This window comes from Heloderma suspectum, chromosome 4 (genome assembly GCF_057233095.1).
Source record: "Heloderma suspectum isolate Gila_16-S chromosome 4, 16-S_ref, whole genome shotgun sequence".
Taxonomy (NCBI): Eukaryota; Metazoa; Chordata; class Lepidosauria; order Squamata; family Helodermatidae; genus Heloderma; species Heloderma suspectum.
Genome location: NC_139461.1, coordinates 186,310,929 through 186,330,658, shown reverse-complemented (window position 1 = coordinate 186,330,658; position 19,730 = coordinate 186,310,929). Strand labels below are relative to the sequence as shown.

The following is a 19,730-nucleotide window of genomic DNA, read 5'->3' as shown; positions in this document are numbered from 1 at the left end:
ACTAGCGGCCACAGGATGGCTCCCTTAGTCAAAAACAAAAATAGACAGATTTTCACTTTTTTCAAGACATAATTTCATACAGTTCATCTGACTGTGAATTTGTTGAACATGTTCAAGTTCAGTCCTAATCTCAATTAACAAATGGCAACTGAATTTTTTTACAGTCTTTGGAGTATGTTATATTATTGCCAAAAGCAATACGGGTGCTTGAATTATGAATTTGTTGGAAAGGCTCCATTAATAGCAATGGAAAATGGCAACCAGCTGGTCTTCCCACCTTTCTTCTCAGCCTATGATAATGAACTTCTGGTTAGGTTCACAAACTATTCATGCTCACTCCAGCACTGCCAAGTTGTTCCCATTCCTTTCTCTAAACCTTATAGGGAGAAGATGGGTTGTTGGTTTTCAGATTTGAGTTGGAGTTTGTTTTGCTACAAAACTAAATAGGTGGGGGTGAGCAGACCTTTGAGACTATCAAAGTCCTTTATTTCTTCCTGGGTATGAAAAGGACCAATGGAATGGGATAAGCATGATCTTGTAAGCTTAGACAAAATCCAGTGGGATGGCAGAATCTGACTCAGGATTCCAGAAATCTTTTAGCTAACGCTTGATACTTCCTTGAGAACTAAGATGTAAATACTACTTTGAGTTTGATGGAACTATACCAAGACAGCTGCTTTTATTTCTTAACCTTTCTACACTTGTAAAAAGCACTTTACTAATCTAATATCAGGATCAAACATAGCCCAATTAATTCATAGCTCTTTTTAAAAAAAGAGACATTTTACTTTAATGTAAAAGTATGAAAATTGTATTTAGGCTTATTGTTTATAGTAGAGGGATACAAGCATGTATGTATAGCCTGTAATTATCAGACCCAGATTCTTCTGGGTCTGATATTTCCCTAATATACTTTTTCCTACCCAATTTAAAATCTCCTGGAGATGTGAATTAAAACAGTACTAAACGGCTCTTCCTTATCTCAGAAGCTGTAGAAAGTAGCTATTGTTATGTGGATAGCGCATTCAAAGTGGTGGAGTGTGGAATGACTATTCCAAATATCCTGCAGGTCTGTATTTCTATCTTCTAGTTTGGTGCCAAAAAACACGCAGCCAGGTAACGGCGAAAGCATACCAGTGTCTGACTTGTGAACAGACACTGGTCTAAAGCCTTCCCATGCTATTACTGTTGTCACAGAAATGACACGAGGGATCATTCATACTGTCAAAAAACTTGCATCCTGGAAGCCTTCCAAAGCCCCAAGGGTTGGTTGTTTTTACAGCTTCAAAGTAAACATGGACTTGATTCGCATGTAACCACTAACTATGGTTGGTTGTTACTGTTAATTATAAGGCCATGGTTAATCAGAACCACACGACTGCTTGGGGCTTCCACTTTGTTTCTAGTTTAACAAACAACCGAAGAACACCCCCATTCCTGTATTGTTTGCTACAATGTCTGAACCAGCCACTCTGGGTTGTTGAGGTGGGGGGCACAGACCTAGCAACCTAGCCATGGGCTCAAACTCTGGGTTGTTTGTTCCTCAACAACTCAGAGTTCTGGTTTTGGACATCGCAACAAATGTCTGTAATGAGGAAACAAAACAAAAGCAGTGAGCCATCACGAGATAGCACAAACACTCATTCCTGCATGGCCCCAATAACCCACAGGTTAAAAAAAACATGGATTGTCATTATGTGAGAACCTGGTCATTACCAACACTTTAAAATTACAATTAGTTTTTACGGATGAAGTAGTAATTCTCTTGAATGGAAATACGACAGAATAAACTACAGTAGCACAATGCCAAACCTGGAGTGCAACAGTGATCTCTTCTCTCCATCCACCTTTTCCACCAATCATATACTGCATTTACAAAGAAGGTGCAAACTTTGACAGGCAGTTTTTACATATGCAAGCCCCAACTGTCTGGACAGGATTCATACATCTGTAACCAGGAGTAGGACTGCAACCAAGATTTCTAATTTTGGTTACCCAAGGATGGTTTTGGTTACCATATGAAGTAAAACCTTGAGTAATGAGAATCAAAACAAAAATGACATACATTGCTTGCCATTTTTCTAAATAAACAAAAACATAAAGAAAGATATTGTACCTTGATCATTCTAGAAAGGTCTCCAGCATCTGCCAATTCCAGCACTATGTTTAGTTCATTGTCCTCAATAAATGATGCATAGTATTTGATTACATTTGGATGATTCAATTGCTAGAAAAATAAACAGATATTTCACTCTATAACTCACTATTCATATCTTCAAGAATCTATTATTGAAGATGATGATGAAAATTAAATGTCCTTCCACATTTAAGACTAAATCCCCACAAGGGAATAAAATACTTTTCTTGTAGTACAATTTAAAAACAACGTTCCCATTCTTATTATTTACATGAACATCGGTTTTTAGAAGAGAAAATGAAAACCCTGATTTAAAATTCAGTCTCAAACTTAACAAGGATGAGGGAATCGAACAAAACTGAAATCCAATTTTTCAGTGATCTGTTCCATCCCAACACGGCCATCATCATCTCAAACAAGTTCTGTTGTGATGTTTGTTATCTTCAGGCCCTGCTGCTGCATGTGAACATGTAATTCCTGTGATCGAATTGAGGCTTCCCACATGTACAGCATGTGCTCTTCCCCTGAAACTTTGGCCTGTACTTTCAGTGGCTTAATAAGCTCATTGGTTGTTATCAAGTTCAATTCTGTTAGGTGAACCTTCAAATACAGTTGTTTTGCTGATCTTAGACCAAGGTTGGGGAACCTATGGCCCATGTGCCAGATCCAGCCAACAGCCTTACCTCTTTGGTTCTGCCCCCACCCCCCAGCACTACAATTAGGATTAGAAAATCAAACGGGACTGTTTTCTGAGTGTAACTGCAGCATGGGGGGGGGGGTGATTGGCAGGCAGTGGAAGCTGGGGGGAGGGTTTATCTTCCCTATGCACTGTTCCCCCCCAAATCCCCCCCATGTGGAGATATGTTTTAAGAAAAAAAGCTTCCATAGGTGCCAGTGGAAGCTTTTTTTCCCTAAGTGTACTTGCTCTGTGGAGAGGGATGTGAAGAGGGGATGGGAGGGAAGAGAGAGAAGGGCAGAAGCATGCATGCGTGAGAGAATGGAGGGATGGAGGTGTGAGGTGCATGAGGAAGAGAATGACTGGGGTGCATACGTGTGCACTTGCCCGTGCATGTGCATGGGCGTCTGTGAATGGATGCATGGAGCATGTGTGAGTGGAAAATAGAATGCACTGTTGATGGAATCTCTGCATTCTATTCTCCACTCACACAGGATTCAGGACTTCAACCTTTCTGTTAAGTGGTACAGATAATAGTTAACGCTATTCCAGGTACTGTCAGATTTGCATAACAGACAACAAAAGGACATTTTTTCCATACCAGGATTAACTATCACTTACGAAAAAAGCCACCACAAATTCCCAAATATCAGTTAGATAAATGTATATAGATATATTTGCAATGTTCTGTGCTCGCTCAGAAATTATTGTATGCCTTCTAAGCCAAACGTCTCCAATAATTCAAGTGAGACAGACAAGAAGTATGGAAAAATTCAGCAATCAACTTTTGGCAGACTTGCGACCAAGTAAAATAGCAGTTTGTGTAAGTGAAAAGTGCTAAAGTGCTAGTATGAATCACTAATAAAATCCACCTGGAGTCTAGTAAGCCTGAGCAGTGTAAAAGCTTCTTACGCACTAACTTAATTTAACCAATAAATAAATAAATAAATCTAGGTTTGCTTTAAGAGCACAACACTGCTTCTTGAGTTGCATCCAATGTTAGTACTACTTAGAGTAGACCCATTGAAATGAATGGGACTTAAATTAGGCTAACACTGGTTACAACCCCTTATCTCCTCCGCACTCTCAGACACTGATCACAAGGCAGAACTAAAAAGTAATTTCAATACATACTATCAATCTGTGAAGTAGAAGATCGGCAGCTAAGGTCTACTTCCAACTCCAGTCTTTGACTGGCTGGGATGAGGGGCAGCCCCTGTTCAGTAATAGTATGCTCATTACAGAACCACCCCCGCCCTGTAAGAAATTCATGAAGCCAGGTCTATTTTAACTTGTTTTTCATTTCAGCAGGTGTTTGAGATTATGGCATATTTTTTTTTTTTGCATAAATTGACCTGCCACCTGCTTTATGAAGCTGTAACCCAATGTATTTTGCTTCTTTTTAAGTAAAATTAATGTGGCTAAAACTAGAATCATTCTGGTTTTAGCTTTTGTTTTTTTTACTGTATTATGACCTAAGTCAACTGCCCTGAGGGCTGTATGGACCCATACAGTGGGTAAAAATTGCAAAACTACCTGCATAAAGATATATAAACATGCATGAAATTAAGTCCTCTGGTAACTATTGAGGCTTGAAATACAATGCCTTCTGCTACAAAAATCAGTTTAGGATATATAGTTTTTGTTTTGGCTGTATTTAAAATACATATATATCATCCCAAGTACAAATCTATAAAACAAAAATGTTTTCCCAAGTTTTTAGAACTGAGAGGGATAAATGTCAAAATGAATAAAAACATTTTACATTATGAAATACCACATGCAAGAGTTGTGTTATCAGACCCCAGTCATTTCATTACTTCTTTTATCATCTTCATCGCAAAAATGATACACCTTAATTCACATAAATTTTCAGCAAAATGAGTATTTACCTTAAGAAGATCTATTTCTTTGATGCAATCAGCACGGGCCTTCGCATCCATTAAATCAAATATCTTTTTAAAGGAAGGAAAGGGAGGGAAAATTACTAAGTGAAAATAAATTCACAGGGTACAGGTCTTCAGTGTTTGCTTTAAACTGAGAATCTCCTAAAAGAAACCAACCCATTGCATAAGTGAGAAATTCCCAGTCTGTGTCCCATGAGAGATACATTAAACTAAACAATTAAAGTCTCCTGTGAGCCCAAAATATCTGTCCACAGAAAAGCCCCCCTGCCGCACCTCTGCATGTTTTACTACTCCAGCGTTGCCATCTTCCAATCAAACTATAGGAAAGGAGTGAATATTCTACAGCATCTCCACAGCAGGTGTGAATGGATCATTAAACCACTGTCCATGTGGTAATGCAGCAGAATTACGCATTCTTAGGAGAGGTTTCCCATAGGGTCAGAACTCTATGATCTCTTCCTTCCATTCATGAGGCATGTCCAGATACGAGACTTGATTATCAATATTGTTACTTAAGTCTGGCACCGAGTTTCTGTACACATTATCTCATTTAGGAAGGCTCTCTCAGCAGAGGGTTACTCACGTCCATGTGGTGACTCCTGCTCCCCAGATGGGAGTCGGAGTCTGAAGTCAAATGTTACGGCTCAGGACCCCAGAGGGCCACGTGTTCACCCTGGGAATCCGCTCCTGCAGAACACTGTCATGCTACAGAAAGTAGCATTTCTTCTGCCTGGTTTGCCAGTATGGTTTCATGTGTGTCACCAGATTCTAAGTGAGGTTGGGATTTGCGCTGGGATTCAGAACTCCGAAGGGGTGTACTTCACTGCTTTAAGTTATGTTTTTAATTTAGAATAAATGCCCACATCTTGTTAAAGACAAACAAAAAATATTCTCTCAGAAGAACAAAACACGAGCACTGAGAAGCCTAGCCTCCCAAAACCAATAGTCTACTTCTTGTCTGTCACTCCAGTCCTCTCTAGCAATAAGGTAGGAAGGACAATAGCCCTTCCAATCCTTTTCCCTTTATGACTCCCCTCCAAACTCTTCTGTGGTCTCCTGAGCAAGCTGTCCTATCAAAGCAGGGTTTTTCTTTTATTTTCTTTTTAATGTTTATTTGTTATTAATTTCCATGTAACATAAATTCATAAATACAAATAATGATAACAAAGAACTATAAACATAAGCAAACTCATCCCAATTAAATTGTTCCTAATAGTAAATAAGGTTGAATTGAATCCTGAACTTTCTCATTCCAATATAAAATAAAGAGACTCCATTTTGCTATTTAGAAAATTATTTGCTAATCTTCTTTCTCTGACTTCAATCATATTAGTTATTTAATCACATAAGCCATATCCAAAATACTCATACACCAATCATCAATTTTTGGAGGATTAGCTCTCTTCCATTTATAGCTTATTGCCATATGGGCAGCCATCAGTAAGTGAGTAGTCATTTCCACATCATCCACTGGGCCTATATCCTTAATATACCCAGCTAAAAATACTAAGGGGTCTAAAGAAAGCTCAATGCCTACAATTTTTCAAATTTCATCCTTTATTATCCTCCAAAAATGTATTATTTTGGGTCAGGACCAAAAAACTTGAAAAATATTTGGTCCACTCAAACCACACCTCCAACACTTATCTGTACCTGCCTATAGCTTTTACTGAGTGGTGTTAATTATCATCTAAAGAGTAATTTGTAAAAGTTCTCTTTGAAATCCATGCTGAGTGTACTCTCTGAGCCTACTCTATGGGAAGTAGGGTATTTCTAACTGTGGGAAGGGCATTAGGATGAGGTGCAAATGTTTAAGAAGTATCAATCACTTCTCAACTGTTCATTTCTCAACATTTTTGCTTGTCCAAACAAATTCTTTCAATGTTCATCTTGAGAATACATGCACATACGTCTAGGGAGAGCAAAAACATACAGCTTTGGCAACCAATGTTAACTGAATAATCAGGATGCTCTGTAAACCTCTTGTGGGAAAGAGATTACTAGATATACATTTTAAACCAGTCAAATGGCTATGGAAAATGGAAAGAAGAACTTTAGCAGGAACACACCCCAGAATTCTCTCACCTCCAAATGTTAGGATGATAGAAAGCATACCCTCTGGGCTGCAGGTTATGATTCAGGAAGGAGACTGCGTGGCAGACCAGAACGACAGCAAGATAAGTCACATGAATGGAATGTTAAGACTAAAAAAATAATGTCTGACTAATGGGGGGGGGAGGTCTAGCACTGTATATTTAGTTTTTTGACTAAATACTGAAAGGTAAGCTAGTGTTGATGGAAAACACAGAAGCAAAACTTTACGACTTAGGGTTTAGAACATGCCTGGCCAAAGAGAAACATTGCAGCCTGCAGTTGCTTTAAGTCTCAGAGCCAGAACGAAAAACACACATGCTTGCTTAGATCAGCTTGGCATTAAAATCCCAAGACTTGGTGCACACAGTCAGCTTCCAAGGAAATGATCACCTTTGGGAAAAACACAATGGGCATGTTCAAATGTTACTTACTAGCGAGGACTCTCTATCCTCTAAGAGTTTCAAGCTCTTGTGTGCCCTGCCCCCAACCCTTTACCACTGTGAGACATTTACATCTGAACTTAGCTGTACCCCATTTGATTCTATGGTTATCCCCCGGCCTAAGCTCTTGATCCATCCCTGAAAAAATAACAGGGGTAGTCTGAGATCCTGATTCAAATAAGCACAGTGAACTCTGGATCAGAAGTTACTTTTTCCCCATGGTGAGGAGGGACAGGGGAGAGACCTGTAAGAGCCCTTCCCTAGACACTTTTACCAGGTTGAGATTTTCTTTTCTTGGTAAGTAATGTCTAAACAATCCCAATGTTAAACTCAGTAATGGAATGCCTGAAGTGCATGACAAAGTATTTATGTGCAGCACATAGCAGCTTTGGTGGCAGTGCGGTTAGCAAGGAAATTGCACGGGGGTAAGGATTAAATCCCCCACTCCCCTGATCTGGACCAGGCCCTTCCCATATCTGCTTTTGTTAAGAAAGGAGAAGTAGGCAGGTCCTAATCACATTTTTAACTAGTATGCTTAATATAACATGTAGTTTGGCCCGAAACGCAGGAATGAACTGGGCAGATTTACATAGAAAAGGTAGGCAAATAAGTAATTAAGAGTAATGCAGCCTAAGGATTCAAAGAAGGTGACTAAAAAATGGTCACCTGCTCCATAATATGAATACAGTAGTGTTATTATGCAAAAGGAGACCACCCAACAAACACATAATGGTAACATCCACAATTAGAATTGGAGAGCTATAGAGATTTACCTTAAAATGCTCAGTATTAATAGTCTTTTAACAAAAGTCATGTTTAATCCAGCAGCACTGCCCTCCCCGTCCAAATCGTATTTTATTATGAGTATCGTACTTACATTACAAAAGCACCAGGTAACTTGCTTTTCATCTTAAGAATGTTTTGCCTTAACACCTAGGTGCTATATTGTATATATTTTGCATCTTGGATTTTACATAAAAATGACAGCTAAAGCTGGCGTTATAGCTATTATTTGCAAAGTCCAACAATCGTAACTGGGGCCTCTCACCTCAAACCTATGGCAATGGCTTTTAAATAGTGCACATCCAGTTCGTAAGAGGCTTGCTACTGAAACTGCAGAAATGTCTTGGACAGCACCCATAATGATTTGGCCAGCTGCAACTGTTTTAAGCAGCAGAGCTGCTGTTTTACTGGGAGCCAGCATGGTATAGTAGTGAGAGTGTTGGACTGGGAGCTGGGAGATCCGGGTTCTAGTCCCCACTCAGCCATGGAAGCTCACTGGGTGATTTTGGGCCAGTCACAGACTCTCAGCCCAACCCACCTCACAGGGCTGTTGTGAGGATAAAATGGAGAGGAGGAGAATGTAAGCCGCCTTGGGTTCCTTGCAAGAGGGAAAAAAGGCGGGATATAGATGCAATCAATCAATCAATCAAGGCTAATTCACAAGATTAGCTGAGGTGGTCATTATTCAGTGATAAGTTTGTATACCACTGATAGATACTAGGCTCTTCTGATGAGTGAGCTCTGTCCATAACAGCTGGCTGGTGACTGTGAGAGCTGCTCTTCACACAAACATGCTACCCATGTTATGCAATGTTTTTACAAGGTAGACTGGTTTCCCAGGGTGACTGGAAAGAGGCACACTAAAGGCACTCCTGTCAACCCAAAGCAATCATTCCATGAACTCTTTTCAACTTTCCTTCCATTCACAAAGTTACTGCACTCATACTATTAGCATCCAGGCTCTTCTACTTAAGCTGAATGGTGGGAGACGCAGAACAGATACTAGTGCAAGATGTAGTAGTAATGGCGGCCAAGGCAGATAGCTTTAAAAGGGTATTAGAAAAATTCATGGAGGATAAGGCTATCAGTGGGTAGTAGTCATGATGGCTGTATGTTACCTCCAATACCAGGGGCATATGCCTAGGTATGCCACTTGCTGAGAACATGAAAGAGAGGGTGCTTGTTGCCCACAATGTTCAGGGGATGGAGTGTGTGTCCGTGTGTGCCCCTGTGAATGCATGCATGCCTGCGTGTACCCATACATCTTTGCACCCAGTCCACACACCACAGGAACGTGCGGCCTGAGAGCTGGACCACAGACAAATGTGGTCCTTGGGCTCAAAGGTTTCATCAGACTGTTCCTTTCTCTGCTTCCTACCTCCCTTATTTCTCTATCTCCCTGGTCTACTTCCTAGTCTCTTTCCTGGCTTGACAAGACCAGCTGTATCCTGCCTTGCCTCTGTCACTATGACCTTGACCTGAGTCTCCCCCTCTGACCACCAGCCCTGCCCACTTCAGCTGCTTCAGGTTACGATGGACCTTCCCGGCAGCTGGAACGTGGTCTTGCAAGGACTTCCATACTCTGCATATGAATGAGCTCTACAGATGAGCTCTCTCCCAAAGTTGCAACAATCCCCTGTGGTCTTTTAGGACAGCTGCTACTAAAGAGCCTAAGAGCAGGAATGGGCAGAAGCAGGTATGGGCAGAAGGCCAAAACAGATGTGACTATAAGAGCACTGAGTGCGTTTAGCATTCTGTTTTTTACTATCAAAATAATAGCCGGGGTGATAGTAAAATTTGGACTGTGGTGCACTGGGAGGATTTTTTTAACTCTCTCCCCTCCCTTGAACCTGCTATTAGCCCCAGGAGGGAAGCTGCCAATAGCACCAAAGGATGCTTCTCTCCTGATCAGCTACAAGGGGTGATTTTTGGTGAGACAGCAGCACAGGGGAGAGTTTTAAAAAAAAACCTCCTTGCACACCATGGTCCTGATCCACCCTTCCCTACGTGCTCCCAAAGCTGTTATTTGGATCATTTAAAAAAAACAAAACCAAAAAAAGTACTTGAATTATACTGCAAGTAATCAACCCTGACTGCTCATTGGAAGAACAGATATTGAAGCTGAAGCTCAAATATTTTGGCCACCTAATGAAAAGAGAAAACTCACTGGAAAAGACCCTGATGCTGGGAAAGATTGAAGGCAAAAGGAGAAGGGGACAGCAGAGGTTGAGATGGCTAGGTAGCATCACCAATGTAATGAATATGAACTTGAGCACACTCCAGGAGAGAGCGGAGGACAGGAAGGCCTGGCGTGCTATGGTCCATGGGGTCACGAAGAGTCGGACACGACTGAACAACTGAACAACAACAATGCTGCATTTTGTGGTTTTAATTCTTGTGAACCGCCCAGACAGCTTTGGCTATTGGGCAGTATAGAAATCAACCAATCAATAAAAATAAATTCACTCATGTAACACCCCAAAGTTCACCACTGTAACTCTCGCCAATTTCTCACAGACCACCTAGCACCTGCTAGTTGCTGGGATTCTTAAAAAGCATACTGAAATACATGGAACTTCATCTGATTCAGCAAGGTATTACTAATGTTTTAAAGCAAGAATGAATGCTAAGGATGTCTTCACAGGTGCCTTAACTATTAAGAGATTCTAATACAGACTCTTGCTTTATAAATTCACAACCATGGGAATTTTAGTTTAAAAAATAATTAAAAAAGAATAGACTAGGACAAACTAAAATTAGAATTGTTGTTGTTGTTGTTGTTCTTCAGTCGTTCAGTTGTTTCCGACTCTTCGTGACCCCATGGACCATAGCACGCCAGGCCTTCCTGTCCTGCGCTCTCTCCCGGAGTGTGCTCAAGTTCATATTCATTGCATCAGTGATACTATCTAGCTATCTCATCCTCTGTCGTCCCCTTCTCCTTTTGCCTTCAGTCTTTCCCAGCATTAGGGTCTTTTCCAGAGAGTTTTCTCTTCGCATTAGGTGGCCAAAATATTTGAGCTTCAGCTTCAATATCTGTCCTTCCAATGAGCACTCAGGGTTGATTTCCTTTAGGATTGACTGATTTGACCTCCTTGCAGTCCAGGGGACTCGTAAGAGTCTTCTCCAGCACCACAGTTCGAAAGCATCAGTGCTTCGGTGCTCAGCCTTCCTTATAGTCCAGCTCTCACAGCCATACATTACTACTGGGAAAACCATAGCTTTGATTAGAGGGACCTTTGTCGGCAAGGTGATGTCTCTGCTTCTTACTATGCTGTCTAGGTTTGCCATAGCTTTCCTCCCAAGGAGCAAGCATCTTTTAATTTCATGGCTACGGTCACCGTCTGCGGTGATCTTGGAGCCCAAGAAAGTAAAATCTGTCACTGCTTCCTTAAAGAGTCCAGTGTGTGGCTGATCCGTTTTCTAAGACATGTTCAGGTATTGCTTCCCTTACAATCCATTTGTCTGGTAAGGTTTACATTTTATAGTGGGCGTGGTCTATACCAAACCTTTCCCCAATAAGAAATGGATATATATTTATAGATATATATATCTAACAATAGGAAAGCCACAGTACTAGAAGGGGAGGGAAGTTAGGAGTCAATTTATAAATTCTTTCTTGACATTCTTTCAAGTTTGTCCAAGCAACACACAGCACCTGGTACTGATTAAATTGCTTGCCTTAGGAGAATTCCAAAAGGCCAGATTACAATTTAAGAGAAGCTGGTCTTTGTAGTTTACTGTGGAAGAGCACATTAACACACTATTAATAAGACTGTGCTACTACTTCCCTCAGCAATCCCTAACTACTGCAGCCTACCAACTTTATGATAAATTCCTCCATTTTCCTGGCTCATATCACTAGCAAAGGAGCTTCAAATACTTAGGAGTGAAATTAGACTGCCTTAAACTGGGTGTCATACTTCCCAATAACTTATTTTCCACAACAGGCTTCGTAATCATACATAAAATAAACTTAGATATTCCACTTAGTATCCACACTTAAACTCTCCTGAAAACAATTAGTCAGGGAGTAATGAGGGATTAGGGCGTCACAAAAACCTTTAAAAATATTTTAAGGCAATTTATTACCAGAATGTGAAGTTAACTAACTTTGATGCATTCAAGTATTCTATTTCTTTCACTTTCACTTTCTGGCTTTCTGCATATGACAAAACTTTAAGAACTACTAAAGCCTTTCAAGGGAACCTGTAAGCGAGAAGGATCTTGGAATTGTTGTAGATCACAAGCTGAATATGAGCCAACAATATGATGTGGCTGCAAAAAAGGAAAATGCTCTTTTGGGCTGCATTAATAGAAGTATAGCTTTCAAATCCCAGGAAGTACTAGTTCCCCTCTACTCAGCACTGGTTGGGCTTCATCTGGAGTACTGTGTCCAGTTCTAGGCACCACACTTTAAGAAGGATACAGACAAACTGGAGAGGGTTCAGAGGAAGGCAACAAAGACGATCAGGGGATTGGAAACAAAGCCCTATGAGGAGAGACTAAAAGAACTGGGCATGTTTAGCCTGTCAGACAGGAAGGCCAGGATCTCTTCTCGATCATCCCAGAGTGCAGGACATGGAATAACGGGCTCAAGTTACAGGAAGCCAGATTCCGGCTGAACATCAGGAAAAACATCCTGACCGTTAGAGCAATGCGACAATGGAACTAATTACCTAGGGAGGCAGTGGGCTCTCCCACATTGGAGGCATTCAAGATGAAGCTGGACAGCCATCTGTCAGGGATGCTTTGACTTGGATTCCTGCATTGTGCAGGGGGTTGGACTCGATGGCCCCTTCCAGTCCTATTATTCTATGACACACACACACACACACACACACACAGACACACACACACACACACACACACACACATATATATATATATATATATATATATATATATATATATAATTGGCAGGAAACAATCTGGAACTGCCCAATAAACTGCTGAGTAATTAGAAAGCAACTTCTAACAATAAACTAAGCCATTCTAAATATTTTGTGCAGGTATCCATGTATCTACATGATACTTCAAGTTTATCTATACATACTGTCTATACATATTCAGGGAGGAAAGTTCTACTAATATAACGTATTTTCTGGGTTAAAAAATGATTAATGAGGTGGGGGAGAGGAAGAAAAAGCAAAGATTTTCCTTGGGCAAAGGGAGAGGTTTATGCTGAGGAATGGATTAATTTGAGTGAAAGAAGTATTTTCAGTGAGAGACAAGGAAATGAATGGAGAGCAGGGTATATCCTGGGCTAGGAGGGTATGTGGGTAGCTTGGGAGAGGGGTAGGTATCCACCCGGAGAAGAGGCACGGAGGTGGAAGTGTATGGGTTTGAAGACTGTAGGAATTCTGAATTACCTGTGGAGTTTTCTAGACCAGAATCTTCAATCCTTTGTAGGATTTAAGGCTTAGAAAAATCTAAACTTTGCAATCTGTTATTTATGTGTATGTTTCCAGGGTGGGTATGACTTTTATTTATTTGCTTCACTGAGCATTTGAGATAGAACAGGGTAAAATCTAAATAAATAAAAATAAAAGCACACATGCTCAGAGTGAAAAGTATCTCCAGCCATAGTCTGAGGGATGGCAATCTATGAACTAGGGATGTCAGTGATATCTGCAACAGAACCAAATGGGTTCGGATTTTCATGAGTCCGACCCATGGATTTCTCAGCTTCCAGCTTTTCCCCAGTCAGGCAGATTCCGTGGACTTGCGGACCAGCTTTCTACCGTTCCCGAATTTTGCACAAATTTTGCCATAGAGAAATATGCAAAATTTTAAAAAACCTGGCCAAAACTGTGCATTTCCCCCACAGGCTAAAGCATGAAAATGCACATTTGGAGGATTTGTGCATTTTCACACTGCGCATTTGCACAAATGCAGATCTGCACAAATTCAGAAACAAAAAAATCCAATTCCATGGGTAGACAATGGAATGAAAGGCCCCTGACAATCCACAAAACAGAGACGGAACAGTTTTTACACAATTTGTACATCCCTACTATGGACAAGATAAGAGACCAAGATGATTTGCCTTATTTTATTTATTACCAGAATCTGATACTCTGCTCTGCAGACATAAGTATCTCAGAACAGTTTAGAAAAATTAAAACAAAAACAAATCAATACAAAATTAAAAACCTTATGATGAGTTGTGGCTGGGGTCCCCTGGTAGGAGAAACAATGCGCTTTTCCTTGTCCCTTGCTGTGGTGCTGTGGGAGAGGGCTCCAGACTCTTAATTACTACTTATTATTTCTTTATTTAATTAATTGTAGGCATTTTTACTCCACCCTTCTAACGTATTTCCTTGGTGGCTTACAGAAGTTTCAAGATAGAAAAAAATAAAATATACAACTACACTCTAAACGAAGCAATTCAAAATGAGCAACATAAAACAATGGCAAAACCAAAATGAATTAAAATTAAAAAGCTAAAAAGCCTGGTTTTCGCCTGGTGCTAAAATGAGTTCAAGGTTCCAGGCAAACCTCTTAGGAGAAGGCTGTTAGGACTTCCCAGCTTCCAACCCCCACACAAATGCACACACACACACACACACACACACACAAAGAAAAACCTTCTGACCAACCAGGGGTGAGTCATTGCATTGCTACATACTCAGAGAGCTCAGGCATATCTAGGTATCTCCAAATTTCAGTACTCACTCACAACACAGAGTGCATTAGCCACCAAGTCAGGCCTAGTCTATTTGAATAGTTCAGTACTGAGAAGAGACCACCATCAGTGTGGTTTTCCATGCCCTTATATAGAAGGCAGAAATCGGCCCAGGGATATGGAGACTTGCATGTTGAGGATGTGGAAATCGTCCTTATGGGTGGTGCTAAAGCTCTGAGTAGTAACCAGATTGAGAAGAAGAGCCAAGCAGGAGAGAGCAGGAAGTTGCACCAGCATTTATCTCTTTATCAGGACAGATCAAAGGAAGTACTTTTTCAGCAAGCACATAGTTAAACTATGGAAGATGTGATGGCCACAAACCTGGATGGCTTTAAAGGCAGATTAAACAAATTCATAGAGGATAAGGTTATCAATGGCTACTAGTCATGATGGCTATATATTACCCCCAGTATCAGATGCAGTTTGCCACTCAATACCAGTTGCTGGGAAACACCAGGGGGAGGGGGAGGGTACTACTGCATTCAAGTCCTGCTTGTGGGCTTCTGACTGGGCATTTGGTTGGCCACTGTGGACTAGATAGGCCTTGGTATGATCCAGCACAGCTCTTCTTATATTTTTAATCCAATGACTAAATTTAAACCTCAACTTTTGAAATCGTATAAAATAAGTTCAGTTAACTTTTGGAACACCCCAACTACAAGTGATTCAGTTCCTTTTTCTGCAAAAATTAATACTTCTCTAAGATTACGACTGTTTGATCTGACAGAGCAATGGTCTTTTTATTCAGAATGTATGAATGGCAAAATCTGATCTTTTGGATCTTAAAACTTAATGCTTTTAATACAGGGCATTTAAGCAATATATCACAACCTGTAGAACCATACAAATAAGCCTGTGGAATTACCTAGAAATAGATACACCATAAAATGATAGCCCACCAGGAAAAGAAAATGGCCAATCATCGCTTTATATAGCATGAAACTAGATCTTTCTTCCTTAAGACTAATTAGTTCTAATTTAATCCTCAAGAGGCAATTCACTGACAATACAGAATAAATAATTTATCTATGTGCCAGATAAAAGGAACCCTTTTATGATCTTCTAACACAAGGTATTAAGTGCTGAAATGAAAGGGAAAAACATGGAACTACTTCAGGCACAAAATGCAATTGAGTTTCTGGAGAGAATTCTGGCAAAGCATTTCGCCCTAATTCTTGAATAGACTAAGCTGGCTAAAAACTGTGTGATGTATGTGGAGTGCAATACATTCTTAACAACAACAACAAAGTTCCTCTTCCTGGGCAATTCAAAATCCTGTTACATTCTTAAGTTTAAAAATAGTTCATTAAAACACACACACACACACACACACCCCTACCCCTACAGGCTGTATTTAGTTGCGCTCAGCTTGACATTTTATGTTGTGATTTAATGCTCTCCTACTTCCTCCTCTGCCCCCCTCCTTTCCCTTACACTGTAATAAAAGTGTATACTTAGGCCTACTAGGAAGCTTTTTTTTTTAAAAGGAAAGGACACTTTGAAACATGAGCATGTCCTAGAAAGTTTAAGTACTGTTAATGCTCCATAATCTTCCAGATGGAGAGCATGCTGAAATAATTCAATTTAAGGTTTGAATCATTTTTGTTAAACAAATAACACAGCTTAAATGTAATCATAACTGGCTCTATAAAGTGCTTAGAATGGGGTACAAAAACCACCCCATCCATATTCCATCATGCTACAGTGTGTCAATATCACAAACCAATCCTGAGTGTCTTGCCAGGTAAGAGGATGGATTAGCACAGCTACAGGATGGCAGCAGGACTGAGGAATGATTCACTAATCCAAATTTCTGTAGGGACTTTCCAAAAGCTCCTTCATGGCAGTGGAAAGTTACTTACTCACTGCACCACAGCACATAGGACTTGGAGACAGAAAAATAATTAAAGAAAATGGAGCAATATTTATAACATTAGCTATTAAATAGTAGGGAATAAAACAATCTGAAAAGAAAAGAAGGGGGGGTCTTACAGAGACGTAAAAAGCAGAGATCACCTTTGTTGATGTTCTCACAGCTGCTTGAACTGAGCAGCAAGGCGTTTGCTTGCGCGCATGTGCACGCGCGCACGCACACACACACACACACACACACACGGCAATGCTTCCTATCCATAGGAAGGGCAAGAGTGCCTTCTTTACTGAAAGCTCTGAAAGGTTCCATACTGCAGTCTGTGCCTAAACAGTACTGTATAGCAGCTATGAAGAACCATCTGTTCTGATGTTCTTGGGACCGATAGTCAGGATGATCTTGCCTGATTTGCTTTGTTCCCTCTGCTATTGTAATTGCTTTGGAGCAAATCACTTTGACTATCACTGCCACATATATCTTTAGGACCAGAATCATGGGTCTGACCACAGCTATCATCTGCAGGAATCCTGACAATACCATGGAGGAATAGATTTCTTAAGTCCATAGGCTGGCTTTATTGCAAGAAGGTTGAAAAGCTCTTTTTATGCAAGGTGGATAAAACTGTATTTGTATTTTTTTTTTTAAATTAAAATACTGTTTTTCTTACTTAAAAATAATATAATCACAATTGTCTCATCATACACATGCTAAACCTACACTTACAGAAACATAAAAAGAATTAATGGATTAACTCTGTGTTGATTAACTTTGGAGACAACCCAAAGTTTCCAGGTTCACGTGTCACAAAACAACCAGGAACAGGGCACTCCTGGGTTAATTGAAAGCACAAACACCGAGTGCACAGGAAGCAGCATGCTCATCACTTCGCTTGTCCCCAGCAATTCCCAAGTTAAAGAACCAGTAATTGCAGTGTGTTGTGTGAACCAGATGAATATATTGGGGGCACTGTGATTAATTAAATTGGTACTTCAGATCTAGCCGTGCAGTGCAGGGGCCCCTGGCCATGTGCCTGCACAGCACTGGGCTTAGGGATGCTGGAGAAATTCAAGACGGACTAAAATGAGTTTGGATTTCTAAGAACCCAGTCTGCAGAATCTGCTGTGAACCAGCCCCCTCAGGCCATGTGAAGTCTGTGGACTTTCAGATTTATTTTTTTTTAACTTTTCTGAAATTTATGCAAATGTATTTGTAAGAAAATACGCAAGTTTCTGCTGAGACATACGCCATCATGGAAAACATATGCAAAGTAAAGTTAAATGGAATGGGGGACAATGCAATAAATGTTACATAATAACATAACTTAAGTAAATTGTTGAGAACCGTCTAATGGATTTGCGTATTTTTCCACATAATGGGGGGAAAAATCAAATCCGTCTGTTAACGGACACCAGAATAAACAACACCACACAATCCATGACACACACAGGACAGATTTCACGAAATCCGGACATCCCTAGCTGGGCAATGACAAAAGTGCTGGGACCCTGGAAGCTGCGTGAGGATGCCACATGCTGACATCAGGCCTGCCTATACTACTCTTACAATCATCACAATCCTTTTCATAAAATGATATTTCAGCAACCTGGACTTTATGGAAGAATCTGGAGCAATAGTTTACTACTACATAATATATAAATAGCATTTAAGCAATCATTCCAAAATCAATAGCTGAGTTCTCCATATTGTATTGCTTGAGACAGTCTTACCTGCACCTTTTTTAAAGCTACTGGCACGGTATCCAACAAGCACGTTGCTCTGTAAACTTCACTAAACTGTCCACGGCCAATCTTTTTTTCTATTCGAAAGTTGGCTAGGGTATTGTAGCCCATGTCAGGTCGTAAGGCTTTCTGTGGTCAAAAATACAAGAAAATATTTTAACATTACATACTGGAGTATGTGCACTCACCTTTTTTTTCTTCCCAACAGCCATTTGTTCATACCATTAGCATTAAGAACATGAATATGAGAGAAGCTACGCATACAAAGTTAATCTGTGTGTTGGCAGGAATAGGGAAATATTCAAGTCTTTCTTGCCAGCAGTACCTAATCATGGTGTTTGAAAAACAGTATGAGTGTATTCCTTCTGAACTTTCTAATGCTCACTTTAGAACTGGATTTGTTCTGTATGCTGGAGAGTCTGTATGCAGTTTAAATTGAATTTTACATTACAGTGTTTTAAATCAAGAACTAGCCCCCTCCTGGCTCTACCACACTGCCAAGTTTTTCTGTGCCAATAATGCAAACTCCACCACCTGCCAACAGTGCAAACTCCACTGGTTGCCAGTTGCTTCCTGACTCAATTCAAGATGCTGGCTTTGGCCTTCAAAGCCCTTAACAGACTGAGACCAGTATACCTCAAGAACCAGTCTTCCCAATATGAGCCTGGCCATGACTTTTGAGATAAGGTGGATGGTTATCCAGAAGAGGGTCTTTTCAGTTGAGGTATCCAGGATTTGGAATGGCATTCCAAAAGGGCATGGTCCCCTCACTGTCTGCATTCAGGTGGGCAGTGAAGATGGTCTTATTTAACTTTTAAAAGGTTTTATCTGCTGTTGTTTGATTCTATTGATGTAGTTTAGTTTTTAAGTTGCATTCTTATTTGGTTTTATGTATTTTATTGCCTTCTTAGGTAGGCCACCTTGTGTGCTTTTTGTAAAAAAAAAAAAAAGGTGGACTGTAAATGAATAAACTAAACATTACACTCAGGACACTTAGAGCACAATTCTATTGCCATTAGACAATGGCTGGATGGTGATAGGATTTTTCGTTTTCCAGGAACCAACCTTGGAACCAGTGCTCTAAGGTCAGTTCCCAAAAAACTGCCTCTCCACCCCTGCCCCCTCACAGGCGGTGCACTTTGTTCCCGGCTCTGCGCTCGTAAGAGAAGTTCAGAGAGGGAGAAAAGGGGGTGTTTGGGTGGGGACAATGAAAGTGCCATTACAACGCTTCCTATGCGCTGTCCAGCCTCCCCCCTGCCGCCAAGGCGCCCCGGATAGACAGCCAAAATCACCCATCTAGCTGCAAATGCAGGGAGGCCGGAGCATGGAGAAGAAGATCCCCTCCACGCTCTGCCTGCCCTGCATCGGGTAATCGGTTGCCTCCGACTTCAGAGGTAGC

At 40.6% G+C, this 19,730-nt stretch overlaps 1 protein-coding gene across 8 annotated transcripts in view; it reads right to left on the bottom strand.

The window, feature by feature from the left end:
- NEK7 (NIMA related kinase 7) overlaps positions 1–19,730 on the bottom strand; it is a 79,085-nt gene that overhangs the window by 47,289 nt on the left and 12,066 nt on the right. For all 8 annotated transcript variants that reach the window (XM_084851509.1, XM_084851512.1, XM_084851511.1 and 5 more), the window contains exons 3-5: positions 18,320–18,460; positions 4,706–4,768; positions 2,117–2,227 (exon numbers count right to left, since the gene is read on the bottom strand). In XM_084851509.1, the coding sequence (XP_084707635.1) occupies positions 2,117–2,227; positions 4,706–4,768; positions 18,320–18,460 (315 nt within the window). The remainder of the gene's footprint in view (positions 1–2,116; positions 2,228–4,705; positions 4,769–18,319; positions 18,461–19,730) is intronic.